Source organism: Panulirus ornatus, chromosome 13 (genome assembly GCF_036320965.1).
Source record: "Panulirus ornatus isolate Po-2019 chromosome 13, ASM3632096v1, whole genome shotgun sequence".
Lineage (NCBI taxonomy): Eukaryota > Metazoa > Arthropoda > Malacostraca > Decapoda > Palinuridae > Panulirus > Panulirus ornatus.
Window position 1 is genome coordinate 15,381,586 of NC_092236.1, and position 16,777 is coordinate 15,398,362.

At 38.4% G+C, this 16,777-nt stretch overlaps 1 protein-coding gene across 1 annotated transcript in view; it reads right to left on the minus strand.

Moving 5' to 3' along the window:
* LOC139752787 (zinc finger CCCH-type with G patch domain-containing protein) overlaps positions 1-12,777 on the minus strand; it is a 54,553-nt gene extending 41,776 nt beyond the window's left edge. Inside the window, exons 1-4 of the mRNA XM_071668703.1 lie at positions 12,655-12,777; positions 9,091-9,233; positions 5,134-5,385; positions 4,453-4,656 (exon numbers count right to left, since the gene is read on the minus strand). Of these exons, the coding sequence (XP_071524804.1) occupies positions 4,453-4,656; positions 5,134-5,385; positions 9,091-9,138 (504 nt within the window). The 5' untranslated portion in view covers positions 9,139-9,233; positions 12,655-12,777. The remainder of the gene's footprint in view (positions 1-4,452; positions 4,657-5,133; positions 5,386-9,090; positions 9,234-12,654) is intronic.
* Positions 12,778-16,777: the final 4,000 nt, after the last annotated feature.

The window sequence follows — 16,777 nt, forward strand, 5'->3', positions numbered from 1 at the left end:
TCCCCTTTACCCTTGAGCTTCGTTTCACTCAGAGCCAAAACATCCAGGTTCCTTTCCTCAAACATACTACCTATCTCTCCTTTTTTCACATCTTGGTTACATCCACACACATTTAGACACCCCAGTCTGAGCCTTCGAGGAGGATGAGCATTCCCCGCCTGACTCCTTCTTCTGTTTCCCATTTTAGAAAGTTAAAAAAATACAAGGAGGGGAGGATTTCTGGCCCCCCGCTCCCGTCCCCTCTAGTCGCCTTCTACGACACGCGAGGAATGCGTGGGAAGTATTCTTTCACACCTATCCCCAGGGATAATATATATATATATATATATATATATATATATATATATATATATATATATATATATATATATATATATATATAGGCAAGTTGTTAGAAGTAGTGAAAAGTTTTTATCGAGGATGTAAGGCATGTGTACGTGTAGGAAGAGAGGAAAGTGATTGGTTCTCAGTGAATGTAGGTTTGCGGCAGGGGTGTGTGACGTCTCCATGGTTGTTTAATTTGTTTATGGATGGGGTTGTTAGGGAGGTGAATGCAAGAGTTTTGGAAAGAGGGGCAAGTATGAAGTCTGTTGGGGATGAGAGAGCTTGGGAAGTGAGTCAGTTGTTGTTCGCTGATGATACGGCACTGGTGGCTGATTCATGTGAGAAACTGCAGAAGCTGGTGACTGAGTTTGGTAAAGTGTGTGAAAGAAGAAAGTTAAGAGTAAATGTGAATAAGAGCAAGGTCATTAGGTACAGTAGGGTTGAGGGTCAAGTCAATTGGGAGGTAAGTTTGAATGGAGAAAAACTGGAGGAAGTAAAGTGTTTTAGATATCTGGGAGTGGATCTGGCAGCGGATGGAACCATGGAAGCGGAAGTGGATCATAGGATGGGGGAGGGGGCAAAAATTCTGGGAGCCTTGAAGAATGTGTGGAAGTCGAGAACATTATCTCGGAAAGCAAAAATGGGTATATTTGAAGGAATAGTGGTTCCAACAATGTTGTATGGTTGCGAGGCGTGGGCTATGGATAGAGTTGTGCGCAGGAGGATGGATGTGCTGGAAATGAGATGTTTGAGGACAATGTGTGGTGTGAGGTGGTTTGATCGAGTAGGTAACGTAAGGGTAAGAGAAATGTGTGGAAATAAAAAGAGCGTGGTTGAGAGAGCAGAAGAGGGTGTTTTGAAATGGTTTGGGCACATGGAGAGAATGAGTGAGGAAAGTTTGACCAAGAGGATATATGTGTCGGAGGTGGAGGGAACGAGGAGAAGTGGGAGACCAAAATGGAGGTGGAAAGATGGAGTGAAAAAGATTTTGTGTGATCGGGGCCTGAACATGCCGGAGGGTGAAAGGAGGGCAAGGAATAGAGTGAATTGGATCGATGTGGTATACCAGGGTTGACGTGCTGTCAGTGGATTGAATCAGGGCATTTGAAGCGTCTGGGGTAAACCATGGAAAGCTGTGTAGGTATGTATATTTGCGTGTGTGGACGTATGTATATACATGTGTATGGGGGTGGGTTGGGCCATTTCTTTCATCTGTTTCCTTGTGTTACCTCGCAAACGCGGGAGACGGCGACAAAGCAGAAAAAAAAAATATATATATATATATATACATACATACATACATACACATACATACGCACATATACACACACACACACACACACACACACACATATACCTATATATATATATGAAAAATGTAAGAAACAATTTAGAAAACTGAAACTTCTAGCTTGAAATGAAATGAAAAAATGAATGTCACATAATGGTTCAACCTCTGGCTATGGAAAAGGGAAATGTATGTGATGGGTGATTTGAATGCAAAGGTGAGTAATGTGGCAGTTGAGGGAATAATTGGTATACATGGGGTGTTCAGTGTTGTAAATGGAAATGGTGAAGAGCTTGTAGATTTATGTGCTGAAAAAGGTCTGGTGATTGGGAATACCTGGTTTAAAAAGCGAGATATACATAAGTATACGTATGTAAGTAGGAGAGATGGCCAGAGAGCGTTATTGGATTATGTGTTAACTGACAGGCGCGCGAAAGAGAAACTTTTGGATGTAAATGTGCTGAGAGGTGCAACTGGAGGGATGTCTGATCATTATCTTGTGGAGGCTAAGGTGAAGATTTGTATGGGTTTTCAGAAAAGAAGAATGAATGTTGGGGTGAAGAGGGTGGTGAGAGTAAGTGAGCCTGGGAAGGAGACTTGTGTGAGGAAGTACCAGGAGAGACTGAGTACAGAATGGAAAAAGGTGAGAACAATGGAAGTAAGGGGAGTGGGGGAGGAATGGGATGTATTTAGGGAATCAGTGATGGATTGCGCAAAAGATGCTTGTGGCATGAGAAGAGTGGGAGGTGGGTTGATTAGAAAGGGTAGTGAGTGGTGGGATGAAGAAGTAAGATTATTAGTGAAAGAGAAGAGAGAGGCATTTGGACGATTTTTGCAGGGAAAAAATGCAATTGAGTGGGAGATGTATAAAAGAAAGAGACAGGAGGTCAAGAGAAAGTTGCAAGAGGTGAAAAAAAGGGCAAATGAGAGTTGGGGTGAGAGAGTATCATTCCTTCCAGAACATCTTTTTATTCTCCCTAAAATTTAATGATACTCTCTCACCCCAACTCTCATTTGCCCTCTTTTTCACCTCTTGCAACTTTCTCTTGACCTCCTGTCTCTTTCTTTTATACATCTCCCACTCAATTGCATTTTTTCCCTGCAAAAATCGTCCAAATGCCTCTCTCTTCTCTTTCACTAATACTTTTACTTCTTCATCCCACCACTCACTACCCTTTCTAATCAACCCATCTCCCACTCTTCTCATACCACAAGCATCTTTTGCGCAATCCATCCCTGATTCCCTAAATACATCCCATTCCTCCCCCACTCCCCTTACTTCCATTGTTCTCACCTTTTTCCATTCTGTACTCAGTCTCTCCTGGTACTTCCTCACACAAGTCTCCTTCCCAGGCTCACTTAATCTCACCACCCTCTTCACCCCAACATTCACTCTTCTTTTCTGAAAACCCATACAAATCTTCACCTTAGCCTCCACAAGATAATGATCAGACATCCCTCCAGTTGCACCTCTCAGCACATTAACATCCAAAAGTCTCTCTTTCACACGCCTGTCAATTAACACATAATCCAATAACGCTCTCTGGCCATCTCTCCTACTTACATACGTATACTTATGTATATCTCGCTTTTTAAACCAGGTATTCCCAATCATCAGTCCTTTTTCAGCACATAAATCTACAAGCTCTTCACCATTTCCATTTACAACACTGAACTGCCACATTACTCACCTTTGCATTCAAATCACCCATCACTATAACCCGGTCTCGTGCATCAAAACCACTAACACACTCATTCAGCTGCTCCCAAAACACTTGCCTCTCATGATCTTTCTTCTCATGCCCAGGTGCATATGCACCAATAATCACCCATCTCTCTCCATCACACACACACACATATATATATATATATATATATATATATATATATATATATATATATATATATATATATATATATATATATGTGTGTGTGTGTGTATGTATATACATTGTGTATGGGGGTGGGTTGGGCCATTTCTTTCATCTGTTTCCTTGCGCTACCTCACAAACGCGGGAGACAGCGACAAAGCAAAAAAAAAAAAGAAAAAAAAAGACGTTGAGTTGTATAGGTATGTATATTTGCGTGTGTGGATGTGTATGTATAAACATGTGTATGTGGGTGGGTTGGGCCATTCTTTCATCTGTTTCCTTGTGCTACCTCGCTAATGTGGGAGACAGCGACAAAGGAAAATAAATAAATAAAATATAAATATATAGCATTACTGGAATGGCCTTGATTAGGGCCTTAGCTGCTCACGCCATCTCAGCTAACATTAAAAATATAAAAATGTGGTAGAACCAGGAAAATTACAAATATTCAACTTGTTACTGGTAAGCAATCATTAGTCACCTCCTGAGGATGATAAAACTGCTTTACTCACTGGTGTGACCTCCTGATGTATGGAGTTTATGCTCCCTTTATTTAAGATGGCTTATTAGGCAATGGTTTCTATGGTTTACTGTCCAGTGCAGACAAGCAATTAACATGAAATACTTAACCACCATACAAATCAAATTCTTGTAAACTTTGGGTGTTGCAATGTAAAGCAGCAGAGAAATGAGCTGAAAGCAGAGAATACTCGTATCATATCAAGTAGTAATGAAAATGTAAATACAAGGCAAAAAAGCAAGGTGTAACACAGGTTATGAAAATATAAGTAATATTAGCAGTAACTATTGAAAACTTGTGGAATGGTCATGCTCTAGAAAAAAAAGTTAAAAGAAGAGCTTTCATAAAAATGCTGAAAAGACTTAATACCTTAATCACACACGCACACAAAAAAGAAAAGACTACACATCAAACTAATGCTATGAAAGGCTACAAAGCATATATACTACCTGTGGATCATCTAAGTCAGCTTCACCATCTTCCTGAGTGACAATAGTGAGAATAACAGCGTTGTGATAAGAACGACCTCCCCATTTCTCAGTGAATGGTGAACGGCAACTGGTCCCTACCATTGCCTCCAACTCATCTTTGGAGTACTGATGCTTAGGTTCACTGCTCTCATCACCGCTTCCTGACAATGCTGCAATCTCAGACTGACGAAGAAACAAGAAATGTAATTTCAAACTGGTATGACCCAAAACTGGAAAACTCTAACCAAAAACCATACTTCTCAAATATCTATAGGCACACTCTTATGAGAAACTTTTAATAAATACTTGACAAAGTTAACCACAGAGCCTTCATTGTGTTATGATCAGTATGTCTGGCTATGAGTAACTGGGTCTTAGTTCAAGTCCTGTTCTAGACTGCTCATTCTCATCAAAGTCAGCTGTTCATTCTCCTCTTTGGAGTTAATAAGTTAATGGGTATCTGACATAAACTGAAATTAAACTATAGACAATGACTGTACTGGACCAACAGGTAAGGTGCATAAACTTTTCCGGAGGAGGCTCAAGGGCCATTGTCAATGATGAAAATTTCTACTACAGCACAGCATTGCATAGACTCAATTACCTTTACCAAGTTAACTACTGATGACAAAATATTGCAAAGTTAATTGAACAAGTTACCTGAAAAAGAGCAAACTCATCATCTAAGTTCTTTTCATCATGAGAAGTTGATGAGTCATTTTGTTGCATCTGATCTTCTTTGTGGTCACTCGGAGTTGGAATGTCATCCTGCTGCTCCTTTTCCACCTCTTGTTGTTGCTTCAATTGTTGTAAGGTAAGATCTAGCAGTTGGAGAAGATTAGCCTGCAGTTCCTGCAGTTGCACTTTCTCTGTACTTCCAGCTGCAGCAAGAGCTCCTTGAATTTGCTCCAGCTAGAGGAAGATAGTAAATGAAACATTTTAAGTAATATCAATTCAAGATGAGAAAATACATTCATATATGCATATCTAAATGCAGTTTCCTTACTTCAAATCAAGCTGCTTGGAAGTACCTTCACATCTCAACACAACAATATATAATGCATCTTCACTGCACTCAAATGTTTACTGATAAATTCTTTTCTCTCATCCCAATCTCTGATCCATCTTTATTCCTACACTGTTAGCACTCCTGGCCACGATGCATTCAAGGGCCACCCAGGGTCTAGTGCACAGGTTCAAATCCTGGTTGCGGCTGTCAGTCAAAAGTCAACCCAGCTGTTCATCCACCCCAGGGGGTCGATTGATAAAATGGGTACCTGGCTCAGGTCAGGGTATATATATGCGTATAGCACTAATGGGATGGCCTTGACTGGGGCCTCAGCTGCCCATGCCATCTCAGCTAACATAAAAAAAAAAAAATACAGCTCTTATATGAGCTATCTTGCTTTCCAACACTTTCCTAACAGGACATATTACTTTATTAGTCTACTTTTGGGGAAACAAGGACAACCTAGATCATTTCATAATCCACTGTTTTAAAGAGAGGAGTTCTTATTTACACAAAACAATAACTAATATCTTTAGTGATCAATATAACACAAGCAAACCATGCCCCAAATCAAGGATATCTCATGTGAAAGGAAAAATGAAAGAAAAGAAAAATGGAAATTAATTAGGGCTCCGCAGGACTTTGCATACCAGACTCTTCAAAGAAGAAAATGTTATATGAAGAGGAAAAAGAAAAAACTCCGCAGGACTCTTCAAAGAAGAAAATGTTACATGAAGAGGAAAAAGAAAAAAGAGGGAAGAGAACTCCACAGCCTCACTTTTTGAGGGAAGAAAGAGAAATCATAATAAGCATTCCTCTATTGGCCAGTCTCCACATAGAAACTGTGGGGAGCAGCAACCAAATGCATGCCACAGGTCTAAAGCCTAGAGGTGGGAACACAGGCAGAAAGCTCCTGAGAACAAAGGTCAAAATACACTGATAGAAAAGAGAGACAGCAGCAACATCACAGTTTATGAAAAAGGAAGAATAAAAGACGTTATACAAAGAGAATCAATGAGATGGACGACTTTCAATCAACTCTGGTCAAGAACAAGGTGGAGGATGAGCTATCCCAGATGTGTGAGCAGTATTCGATGCTTGGGTGAATAAAACTCCCATAGATGTGAAATAGCTGTTTGAGGTTCATTTGCAGTGTGATTGCTGAGAGACAAGGTCTGATGGCCATACTGTGTTGGTGAATTTGGGATATTTTCTTTGATTCTGTTTCGGATCAGTTCTTCAAGCAGTTAGATACTTGAGGTAAAAAGCTTAAGGTTACACTGTATGTGGTAAGTCCCTTTTGTTGGGGGTGTATCACTGTCAGCTGATGAAAGGGGGCACAGTCTCATTAAGGAACTACTCACTCCAAAGGAGTCCATCATTTTCCAACTTCTGATTGTGGTGCTACCTCAAAGCTGACAGGAACAACATAAAAGGGGTCCTGAACTTTAATATACATAACATGATGAACCAGGGCATGTGAAACTTCTGGGGGACCTGGATGTGGATAGGGAGCTGTGGTTTCAGTACATTACACATGACAGCTACAGACTGAGCGTGAATGAATGAGGCCTTTTTTGTCTGTTTTCCTGGCACTACCTTGCTGAAGCAAGGGGTAGCAATGCTGTTTCCTGTGGAGTGGGGTAGTGCCAGGAATGGATGAAAGCAAGCAAGTACGAGTATTTACATGTGTATATATGTATATGTCTGTGTATGTTGATATGTATATGTATGCATTTGTGTCTGTATGGGTATTTATGCATACATGTGTATATGAATATGTATACATGAATATATGGTGTGGGAGGCAAGTTGTTAGAAGCAGTGAAAAGTTTTTATCAAGGATGTAAAGCATGTGTACGAGTAGGAAGAAAGGAAAGTGATTGGTTCTCAGTGAATGATGGTTTGTGGCAGGGGTGCGTAATGTCTCCATGCTTGTTTAATTTGTTTATGGATGGGGTTATTAGGGAGGTGAATGTAAGAGTTTTGGAAAGAGGGGCAAGTATGCAGTCTGTTGTGAATGAGAGAGCTTGGGAAGTGAGTCAGTTGTTGTTCGCTGATGATACAGCGCTGGTGGCTGATTCGGGTGAGAAACTGCAGGAGCAGGTGACTGAGTTTGGTAAAGTGTGTAAAAGAAGAAAGCTGAGAGTAAATGTGAATAAGAGCAAGGTTATTAGGTACAGTAGGGTTGAGGGACAAGTCAACTACGAGGTAAGTTTGAATGGAGAAAAACTGGAGGAAGTGAAGTGTTTTAGAAGTCTGGGAGTGGATTTGGCAGGGGATGGGCCCATGGAAGCGGAAGTGAATCACAGAGTGGGGGAGGGGATGAAAGTTCTGAGAGTGTTGAAAAATGTGTGGAAGTCGAGAACGTTATCTTGGAAAGCAAAAATGGGTATGTTTGAAGGAATAGTGGTTCCAACAATGTTATATGGTAGCAAGGCATGGGCTATAGATAGAGTTGTGCAGAGGAGGGTGGATGTGTTGGAAATGAGATGTTTGAGGACAATATGTGGTGTGAGGTGGTTTGATCGAGTAAGTAATGAAAGGGTAAGAGAGATGTGTGGAAATAAAAAAGAGTGTGGTTGAGAGAGCAGAAGAGGGTGTTTTGAAATGGTTTGGTCACATTGAGAGAATGAGAGAGGAAAGATTGACCAAGAGGATATATGTGTCAGAGGTGGAGGGAACGAGAAGAAGTGGGAGTCCAAACTGGAAGTGGAAAGATGGAGTGAAAAAGATTTTGAGTGATCGGGGCCTGAACATGCAGGAGGGTGAAAGGTGTGCAAGGAATAGAGTGAATTGGAACGATGTGGTATACCAGGGTCAATGTGCTGTCAATGGATTGAACCAGGGCATGTGAAGCGTCTGGGTAAACCATGGAAAGTTTTGTGGGGCCTGGATGTGGAAAGGGAGCTGTGGTTTTGGTGCATTATACATGACAGCTAGAGACTGAGTGTGAACGAATGTGGCCTTTGTTGTCTTTTCCTAGCACTACCTCGTGCACATACAGGGGAGGGGGTTGTCATTTCATGTGTGGTGGGGTGGCAACGGGAATGAATTAAGGGCAGACACTATGAATTATGTACATGTGTATATATGTATATGTGCGTGTGTGGACGTGTATCATATACATGTGTATGTGGGTGGGTTAGGCCATTCTGTCCTCTGTTTCCTTGCGCTACCTCGCTAACACGGGAGACAACGACAAAGTATAATAATAATAAAAAAATGAGTGAATGGGCCATTTTTCCTCTGTTTCCTGGTACTACCTCCCTGATGCAGGAGACGGTGATCAAGTATAGGAAAATAATAAATAGATATGTAAATATATATGACTAGACATAAGATTCTTTGTCTCACAGTTTTACATAAAGAGAGGAGTAGGTCATAACAAATGGGATTACAAATGAATGTTCTTTTAAAAGAACATCTATATACCAATGAAATTTTGCTTGCCACTGATTATCATGAATCAAATTAAATGGAAAAATTTTGAATCAAAGAATACATTTTCTGTCCAAAATGCAAATAATACGCATCTCAATTATAAGAAAATGTATCATAATAACAAATTTCACCCCTGAGATTCTGAAAAGAAATTCTAAACTCACCTGGATTTGGTAAACCTTTATAGATGCTAAAAGTTCTTCTATTGACATGGTTAAGTTTTTTGCAGTTTTAGCACCTTCCAATCCATACAAACAATCATCGGCACATAGAGGACTATGATAATTTGATCAGTGAAGTTCAAGGCCTGGAAAATCAAACACATAAGTAAACTTTTAAACTCTTTGCACCCTATTCTCTAGGATACATCTTCATACTTAATACAGCATATTTTGGGTCTGTGACATCAAAAACATACAATATGAAAGAAAAGTACATATTAATAACCAGTTAACAACATAAGAATAGCTGTATACACAAGTGTCTTTCTACCACTAGCCTTTTTACCATCTCTTATTAACCAGACGAGGTATCATATGAGGTTTCCTTTATGCATCCAATCCTTGCAAGACAACAAATATAGCAGAGCCTTACTGTATGAGACTTATGGTAGGGATTAAGCCCTGTTTGATGAATCCAGTTTTCTAATACTGTGTATCCATTCTGTTCAATGTATTGGACCTTCAATGGGTATATCGAACCTACAGTCTAATAAGTCTAAATATAACCTGTGCGGCCACATGGACTGGATGCTCAAGAAATACTGAAACACAGACAATTCGGTTTATTGTGATAAAACTAAATGGATGAGGATGCACGAACCATGGGACACATGTTTATAATAATCAATAAAAAAGTAAAAGATGGCTTGTGATAAAAAAAAAATCATTATGACTACATTAAAAGATATGTCCAATAGGTACAGCAACTGTTAATGTGTATGTAATAATCAGTATGTACAACAACAGGACATAATAGTACAATAATTACCAAAGCAACACTGCTAACACCCTCCTGGCAAAGCAAGATGATTATTAGGCATAACAAGCAAGGGTTGCTTCAGAATCTGATATACTGAGTTTTTACTTTATCATGTTCATACTCCTTTCCTCTCTTTATTTGTCTTTTCATGTCACTCTTAGTCTCCCTTTGCACTCCTTCATTTCAATCTAGTCATATAAACACTCAAAGTTCTCCATACCACAACCACTCTCTCCATGTGGCCACACCATCACACCATCTTACCACTCATTTCTTCAACTTTCTCAATTTCTTTCTGTACTCCATATCTCATTCTGAAATTCCCATTTTCCCATCTACATACTCTCAATCAACATTCTTATCCTAGAAAAGAAATCTCTTCAGATATTGCATACACACACAAAAAATTGTAAGATATCAATAAGGATGGTAAGGTATTTATCACAGTCTGGTCTGACCTGCTGATGGTGGACGTCTTATACATGAATCTGACTTGTGAGTCTCACTGGTTTCCCATCTATATCAATGGAAAAGGTGTGTAAGGATTCAAGTGGTGTCCCCTCTGCTGAAATCCATCAACTACAAGAACTGGAGCGACACCTAGTGTCCTGAAAGTAATTTGCTTGAACCTCACGCAAAGTGAAAGGCTCTTTGCAAATTACTGGTCCTTCTGATAGCTGTCAAAAACTATCCAGGGCTTTAAATTAAGAGGGAATTGTGGAGTTAAAACAAGATTAACAGATGAGATTGTAAGAAATGCATTTGTAACATTTTCATTCAACTCTAACAAACAGTAAATGAGCAACAGGGGCACCTATGGGATGTCGACGTCCTTTTCTACTGTCTTTGTTCATAGCATGAGGACATTAGAAAAAATAATCATCCTATAGAAGGTCAACATACAGCATTACCCTGTCAACTGTTCATATTCTGTACAGCTTTTTTCAGTTCATAAGTCAATATACAAATCAAATGAAGCTTTAGCGCATCAACAACAAAACAATATCCTACAGTCTATAGATGCCTGTTTTCCTTTTTCATTCATGTAGTCCACTGAATGCTACTGTGTAGTGTAACATCTGAATCTGAGTTTTGCAAATGTGTTCAGTGAGTTCAGATGTCTATGTTGATTAAGGGCGTGAATTAAAGCTTAGTAGCTCTGACCCACGTAAGGTCAGATTCATGTGTCTCTATAAATATCTGAACTCACTGTTTACCTTCCATACCGAATAGATCAAGGCACTTTTAAGTAGAAAACATGTTTTGGTGGTTATAAGATTTCACTAATAACTGAACTAACAAGACATATGAAGCATTAAAATAGCTAAGTTACCTTTATGGTTATATACCTATTAGTATCTTACTTATACAGTATAATTTAACCCCACATTTTCCCCTCTCCCTCATAACCCTACCACTAACAATATATTCAATATCAAAAGATCACTTTTAAGAGAGATGAAGGAATATCCTCACACTCTTAAATCACTATGTACATAGGAAACAATGATTCCATTATAAAAGAACACAGACAATAATCCTAATAAATTTGTGTCTGTCTTGTAATATATAACTAACATTTCATAACAACGTTATAAAAAAATTACTTTATTCATTCAAAAAGCAAGTTTCCTCATTCTTTCCACCTAGAAGCAGACTCCAAATCCTACTGGAGGTTCCATTTATTTGAGAAAAAGCTGTTCTTCCATAAATATTAAAGAAAAAATGACATTAAACAAATGCACTAGAATCTATCTGAAAGGTACCAAAATGTAATCACAAAAATGCCTATTCCTCTTATGCTCTTGGAAAACATCAGTAACCTCCTCTATCCCTTTTGCTTTCCTCCATAACCATACAATGCATGGTACCCTCCACTGAATATGAAACTAAAGGTGCACATCCTTCAAAACGTGAGAAATTAGCACATATTATTTTGAACTTATAGTCTAATGCTCTAAATGAGAGGTATGTTGTTTTTAAAATATCTTCTTAATGCCATCCATTTATCATTACATTCCCCATTTTCTATGTCCTTCACAACCCTCCTTGCTATCAGGTTACTCATTATCAATAGATCAAATATAATATTGGTAACGATACATTCATACTCTTAATGCCATATAAAAAAAAAAATCCCTTAGACTAGAAGGAAGGTCGCAGTGCTAGAACAAGCGCATCTCTTTACCAAATTTCTGTAACCCCATATCTTTCCTGATACACTTTAACACATCACCTTAATGTCATTCGATAATTCTATACAGCTCCATATAATACTCAGCAAATATTACTGTATTCTTTATAAACTACACGAACCCTGAAGAACAAAATCCCTCAATATTCAAAACTAACAGCAAAAAGGTTTTCAAAATATCATTGCATTACCAACAGCTGTATAAACCTTGATATCAGCAATAGTTTTCTTCTAAAGGAAACGTTAGTTAAGCAAGTAATAAATAAAATAAAGGCTGCATGTTACCGTATGACCCATCGTACCAATATGTTGGCTAAATAATCATCGCCTTTGCAATTTTAAGATTTCAAGGCATCATTTCTATCTTATTATAACTAAATGACTGAACTACTCTCATCCTAGTCAAATAATCTTTCAAGATACTACAAACACCGCTGAGCCTCAGTTTTTTTTCGTGCTCCAATATCATACAATAATGTTGCTCCAGTATGCACGACGTATATTTTTTTGCTAACAGCAGACACAAATAATTCAGACATTTTCAAATAATTACCTGGTAATTTACAGGTGAAGATACTCAATGCAAATGAAGAAGCCACTGCAGGTCATAAAGTAGGCGACATTTCTCTAGACCTTTTGTTTACTTCCACTTCCCTTAAGTCGGACACAAAATAATATTTATACAACTACGAGCGTAAGAAGTTTCAGATAGAATACGAGCCTAAGACTATTCTTTAATTATCTATTCTTTTTTTGTAATGACATCTTTGCAAGTTACAAAGAGAGAGACAGAGTTCTACATTCATAGGACCCTATCTTTTCAGCTTTTTCTACTGTCTAACAACTATTTTAACTTGTCTTTAGTCAGATATCACAGGTTCCCTACTCGGCTTATTTCAATCATATATATTACTTTAATATAAAAGTACTTCGTAACATCTTCTCTAACAAATTTCTTGCTAAATTACATATTATAGCCTCTCTTTATTCTATCTTTGCATCTTTCGAAGAACAGTTCATTCTTAACATCAAACTATGCTTAAGTAACCAACTCCTTTTTCTTCTTCCATGTTGTACAATGTTTTGGCGTTTAACCTTAAATTACAAGCGAACTCTCCCAATTCTGGCCCAATCTTTGTTGCCCTTTTCTAAAACTCCTACATTCGTTCTTCCTACTTCTTCAGGTGAGACGGTCATTCACAAAAACAAATACTAGTTTTGTCTTAAAACATGATGCAAACAGTTTTTATACTATTCTTCCACAGTGAGGGGTATGCAACAGGTTAAGTACAATTACAACTCCAAAGTCCCTCTAAAACACAGATTCCTACAGCTCTATTTCCTGTTCGAATATTCTTTCACTAAACCCTTTCCTCATTACTTTGAATTTATTCCGGTTAAATCTTATCAATGATGTATCGGACCAACTTTGGAGGTCATCGAGGTCCCCTTACAAATGAATGCAATCCCCTCTACTTTTTGCATCCTTATGATCAGAAACATATTTAGGTAGGGGTTCAATCTTCCTGGCAGCTCATTTACATTATTCATAGGCCTGAAGCCTATGACACGCCATTGTTAAGACCAAACCATTCCGAGAAGGACTCTCAGACATGCGTTCTTTGTTTTCCTTCCAGTAAGATAGTTTTCTATCCACTGATGGTGTTTTCCTCTTATTCCTGCCTGTAGAACCAGCTAAATTACCACCCTTGTCAAGTGTCACTGGCGTTGCCTGGGTAGCTGTCTTTTCTTTCTGCTTCATCCACAAATGGGCAATGAGTATTGCATCAAAATACTGATGGCTCTCAGCAGGCAAATATACAATCTCTCCATGTCATGCGTAACACCTGACAACATATAACTAAAGTCCTTACAACCCTACTTTTCCTATGGTAAGCGTCAAACGTAAGCCCTGCCTTAGGGCAAAATCTTTTCGTAGGAAGCTACCCTTTTGTGATATAGTGTCAAATGCTTTCCTTTCAGATACACACAATCCATCCGACCTTAATTATTTTGTAAATCGATGCTCACACGCTCATAAATGTTTAAGTGGTTCGTTACACATGATCTCTTTTTCCTGAATTTGTGTAGTTTTTCACTCATTTGATTTATCTTTTTCGTGTGTTCACTTCTGTAAACAGTTTGCATTCACAATTTTATGTCAGTTTATTTCATCTAAATACTACACTTATAGAAGGACTTCTAACTTTTCTAGCAAGCATATCAATTTCATGTTGTGACCTCTAGATTGATTGTATCGTTGGAAGGAATCTATTGCTGACATAATAAAGCTGGTTAAAAAATCAAAGGTTGTGATCAAGTTACCCCATAATCGTTTTCACACCGTACAAATATATGGCCTTTCACCTATCACTTAAATTTAGTTCTCTTAATTTTGGATCCATATTTGTAGCCCTTCTCTTAGACTTTATTATTTTTGGTTCTTAAATTATGTTGACCAAAGATGAGAAGCATATTCTAGTTTTAGGCTGATACACAATAGGAACAGTTTCCTAAATATTTCTTTAACCATGTAAGGAATTCTGATACTTGTTAACACAATTGGTCTTTTTCTCTTTCCTCTTTTAAGGTAATGCTCTGGCGACCAATTAAGTGCAGTACCGGCATCCAAATTTCTCTCACATACCAACTTTTGCGGCTCATTCTTGATTGATAGTGAACGAAATGTAGCCTTCTTCAGAGTGTCACATACCACAACTTTACATTAACTTCAAGTTGAACTTCATCCATGTATCCGAAAAATTCTGAAATTTGTTTATTTCTTTTTTCTGAGTTGATGCAATACTCATCGCTCTTTATTCCCTACACAAATATATATATATATATATATATATATATATATATATATATATATATATATATATATATATATATATATATATATATTGAAGACTCTAATCGCGGACAAAAGTCCACATTAAGACCGGGCATTAATTGAAATATAGAGAATATTATATATCATCCGTTTCGCCGCTGGCAATCATCCTCCATCTCCCCTAGGTGGCCATCCCATCTGTCCTCTTCCTCCCTTCTCTCTTCCTTCCCTAGTGGCCTCCCTAGCCTCACCACCTCGTCGTGGACCCAGTGTGATAGGCTACCCAGGCTCCCAGGCGTTATCACCCGCACCTCGGGTCATGAGAATCTCCCACCAGACTTCCAAGAATTTCAAACAGCAATATGACCGTCATCTTTTCTAGTTTATCTCAAACGCATTATTCATGTATCCTTTTCATTTCTCCAACCATCATTCTATGATACCTCTACATGTCTTTGCAACATGTGGAAGGTCTTGTTCATGAGGCTATCAGAAAACTTCATGTAATAAATGTACGGCGTTCCTAAACTTAAATTTGAATAAAAGCTTACACAGAACACTTTCATAACTTTCAGTTATGAAATGAAATATAGAGACACTGCATAGACTCTGCTAAATTACCTCAATGAGCGGAGGAAACGGGCCGGAAAATGTAAAGGTGTTCTATTTGTTCTTATGATGATAATTTCTTTCACTCTTTCCCATATTCGACATTTCCTTTCGGTTCATACCTACTCTACTGTATACCTGTTTGATTAAATCAATTGAAGACTAATTTCAGCATCATCTGAGATGCCACGTCTGAAGAAACATATTACGCTAAACAATACTGAAGATCATGAACATACTGAAACAATAAGTTATGAAAACCGCCGCAAGTTGCAGACAAATCACTAAAACTATGGCAGCACAGAGAGCACAGAAAGCTTAATTAAAGTCAGGAAAGAATAACACTGCAATATTGCAGGTAAGCTGGCTTGGTATCTTTTATTAACTCCAAGTTTTTCGTTTTTCTGGGCAATAACCATGCAGAAATATTCTCTCGCGTTTAAACATGCTGCCATCTTCAATGCGTTGTGCTTCATAGATATTCAAAAGCTTCCTTCCTTTTTATTTTTCTCCATGTTCTCATCCACTATACCCGCAGCCCAACCCAGACTGATGGGTCCTGATCCCTCGAAGTGTCTCACATCTTAGGTAGCAGTCAAACTGACCATTTAAAAATGAGCGATGTCTTACCGTCATATATCCATCTGCGGTTAAGGTATAAGAAAGATGGATTTCAAGTTTTGTCCACGGGATTTCGCTTACACAAAACAAATGAATATCTAATCTTTACGGCTAAGACATGTCAGACTTATCCCCCTAACTCTTCCCAAGATGGGTATGGCTGTCACCATCTTTATCATTTTTTTATTTTTGTGATTGATCATTTGGGAAATTAGCTAATTAGAAAAAGCCTTATAATGATTATGTTTCTGTTAGATGTAATCGTCGACCCAGGCGGGAAAGCTTAGAAACTTGGGTGAATAACATCTCGTACTGGCATGGTGTACCTTCTCTCGACACTAAAAGCCACATGTTTACAATTAAAGCCAACTTCATTCCTATTCCCCCACAGATCCATTCAACAGGTTTCTTCAACTCACCATCCTTTTTAACATTCCACTGGAAGACGTGACAGTCTACTTCTTTCCCGTTCTCTACAACATATGTCGAAGAGATAGGTGGAGCCTATGGAAGAGGTCTGGGCACAGCCGACGAGAGATAAACTTCCTTAATTGGTAAAGATATTCTGTACGTGTCTAATGTGGAAACTAAAGGAATGAAAAACTCCGAA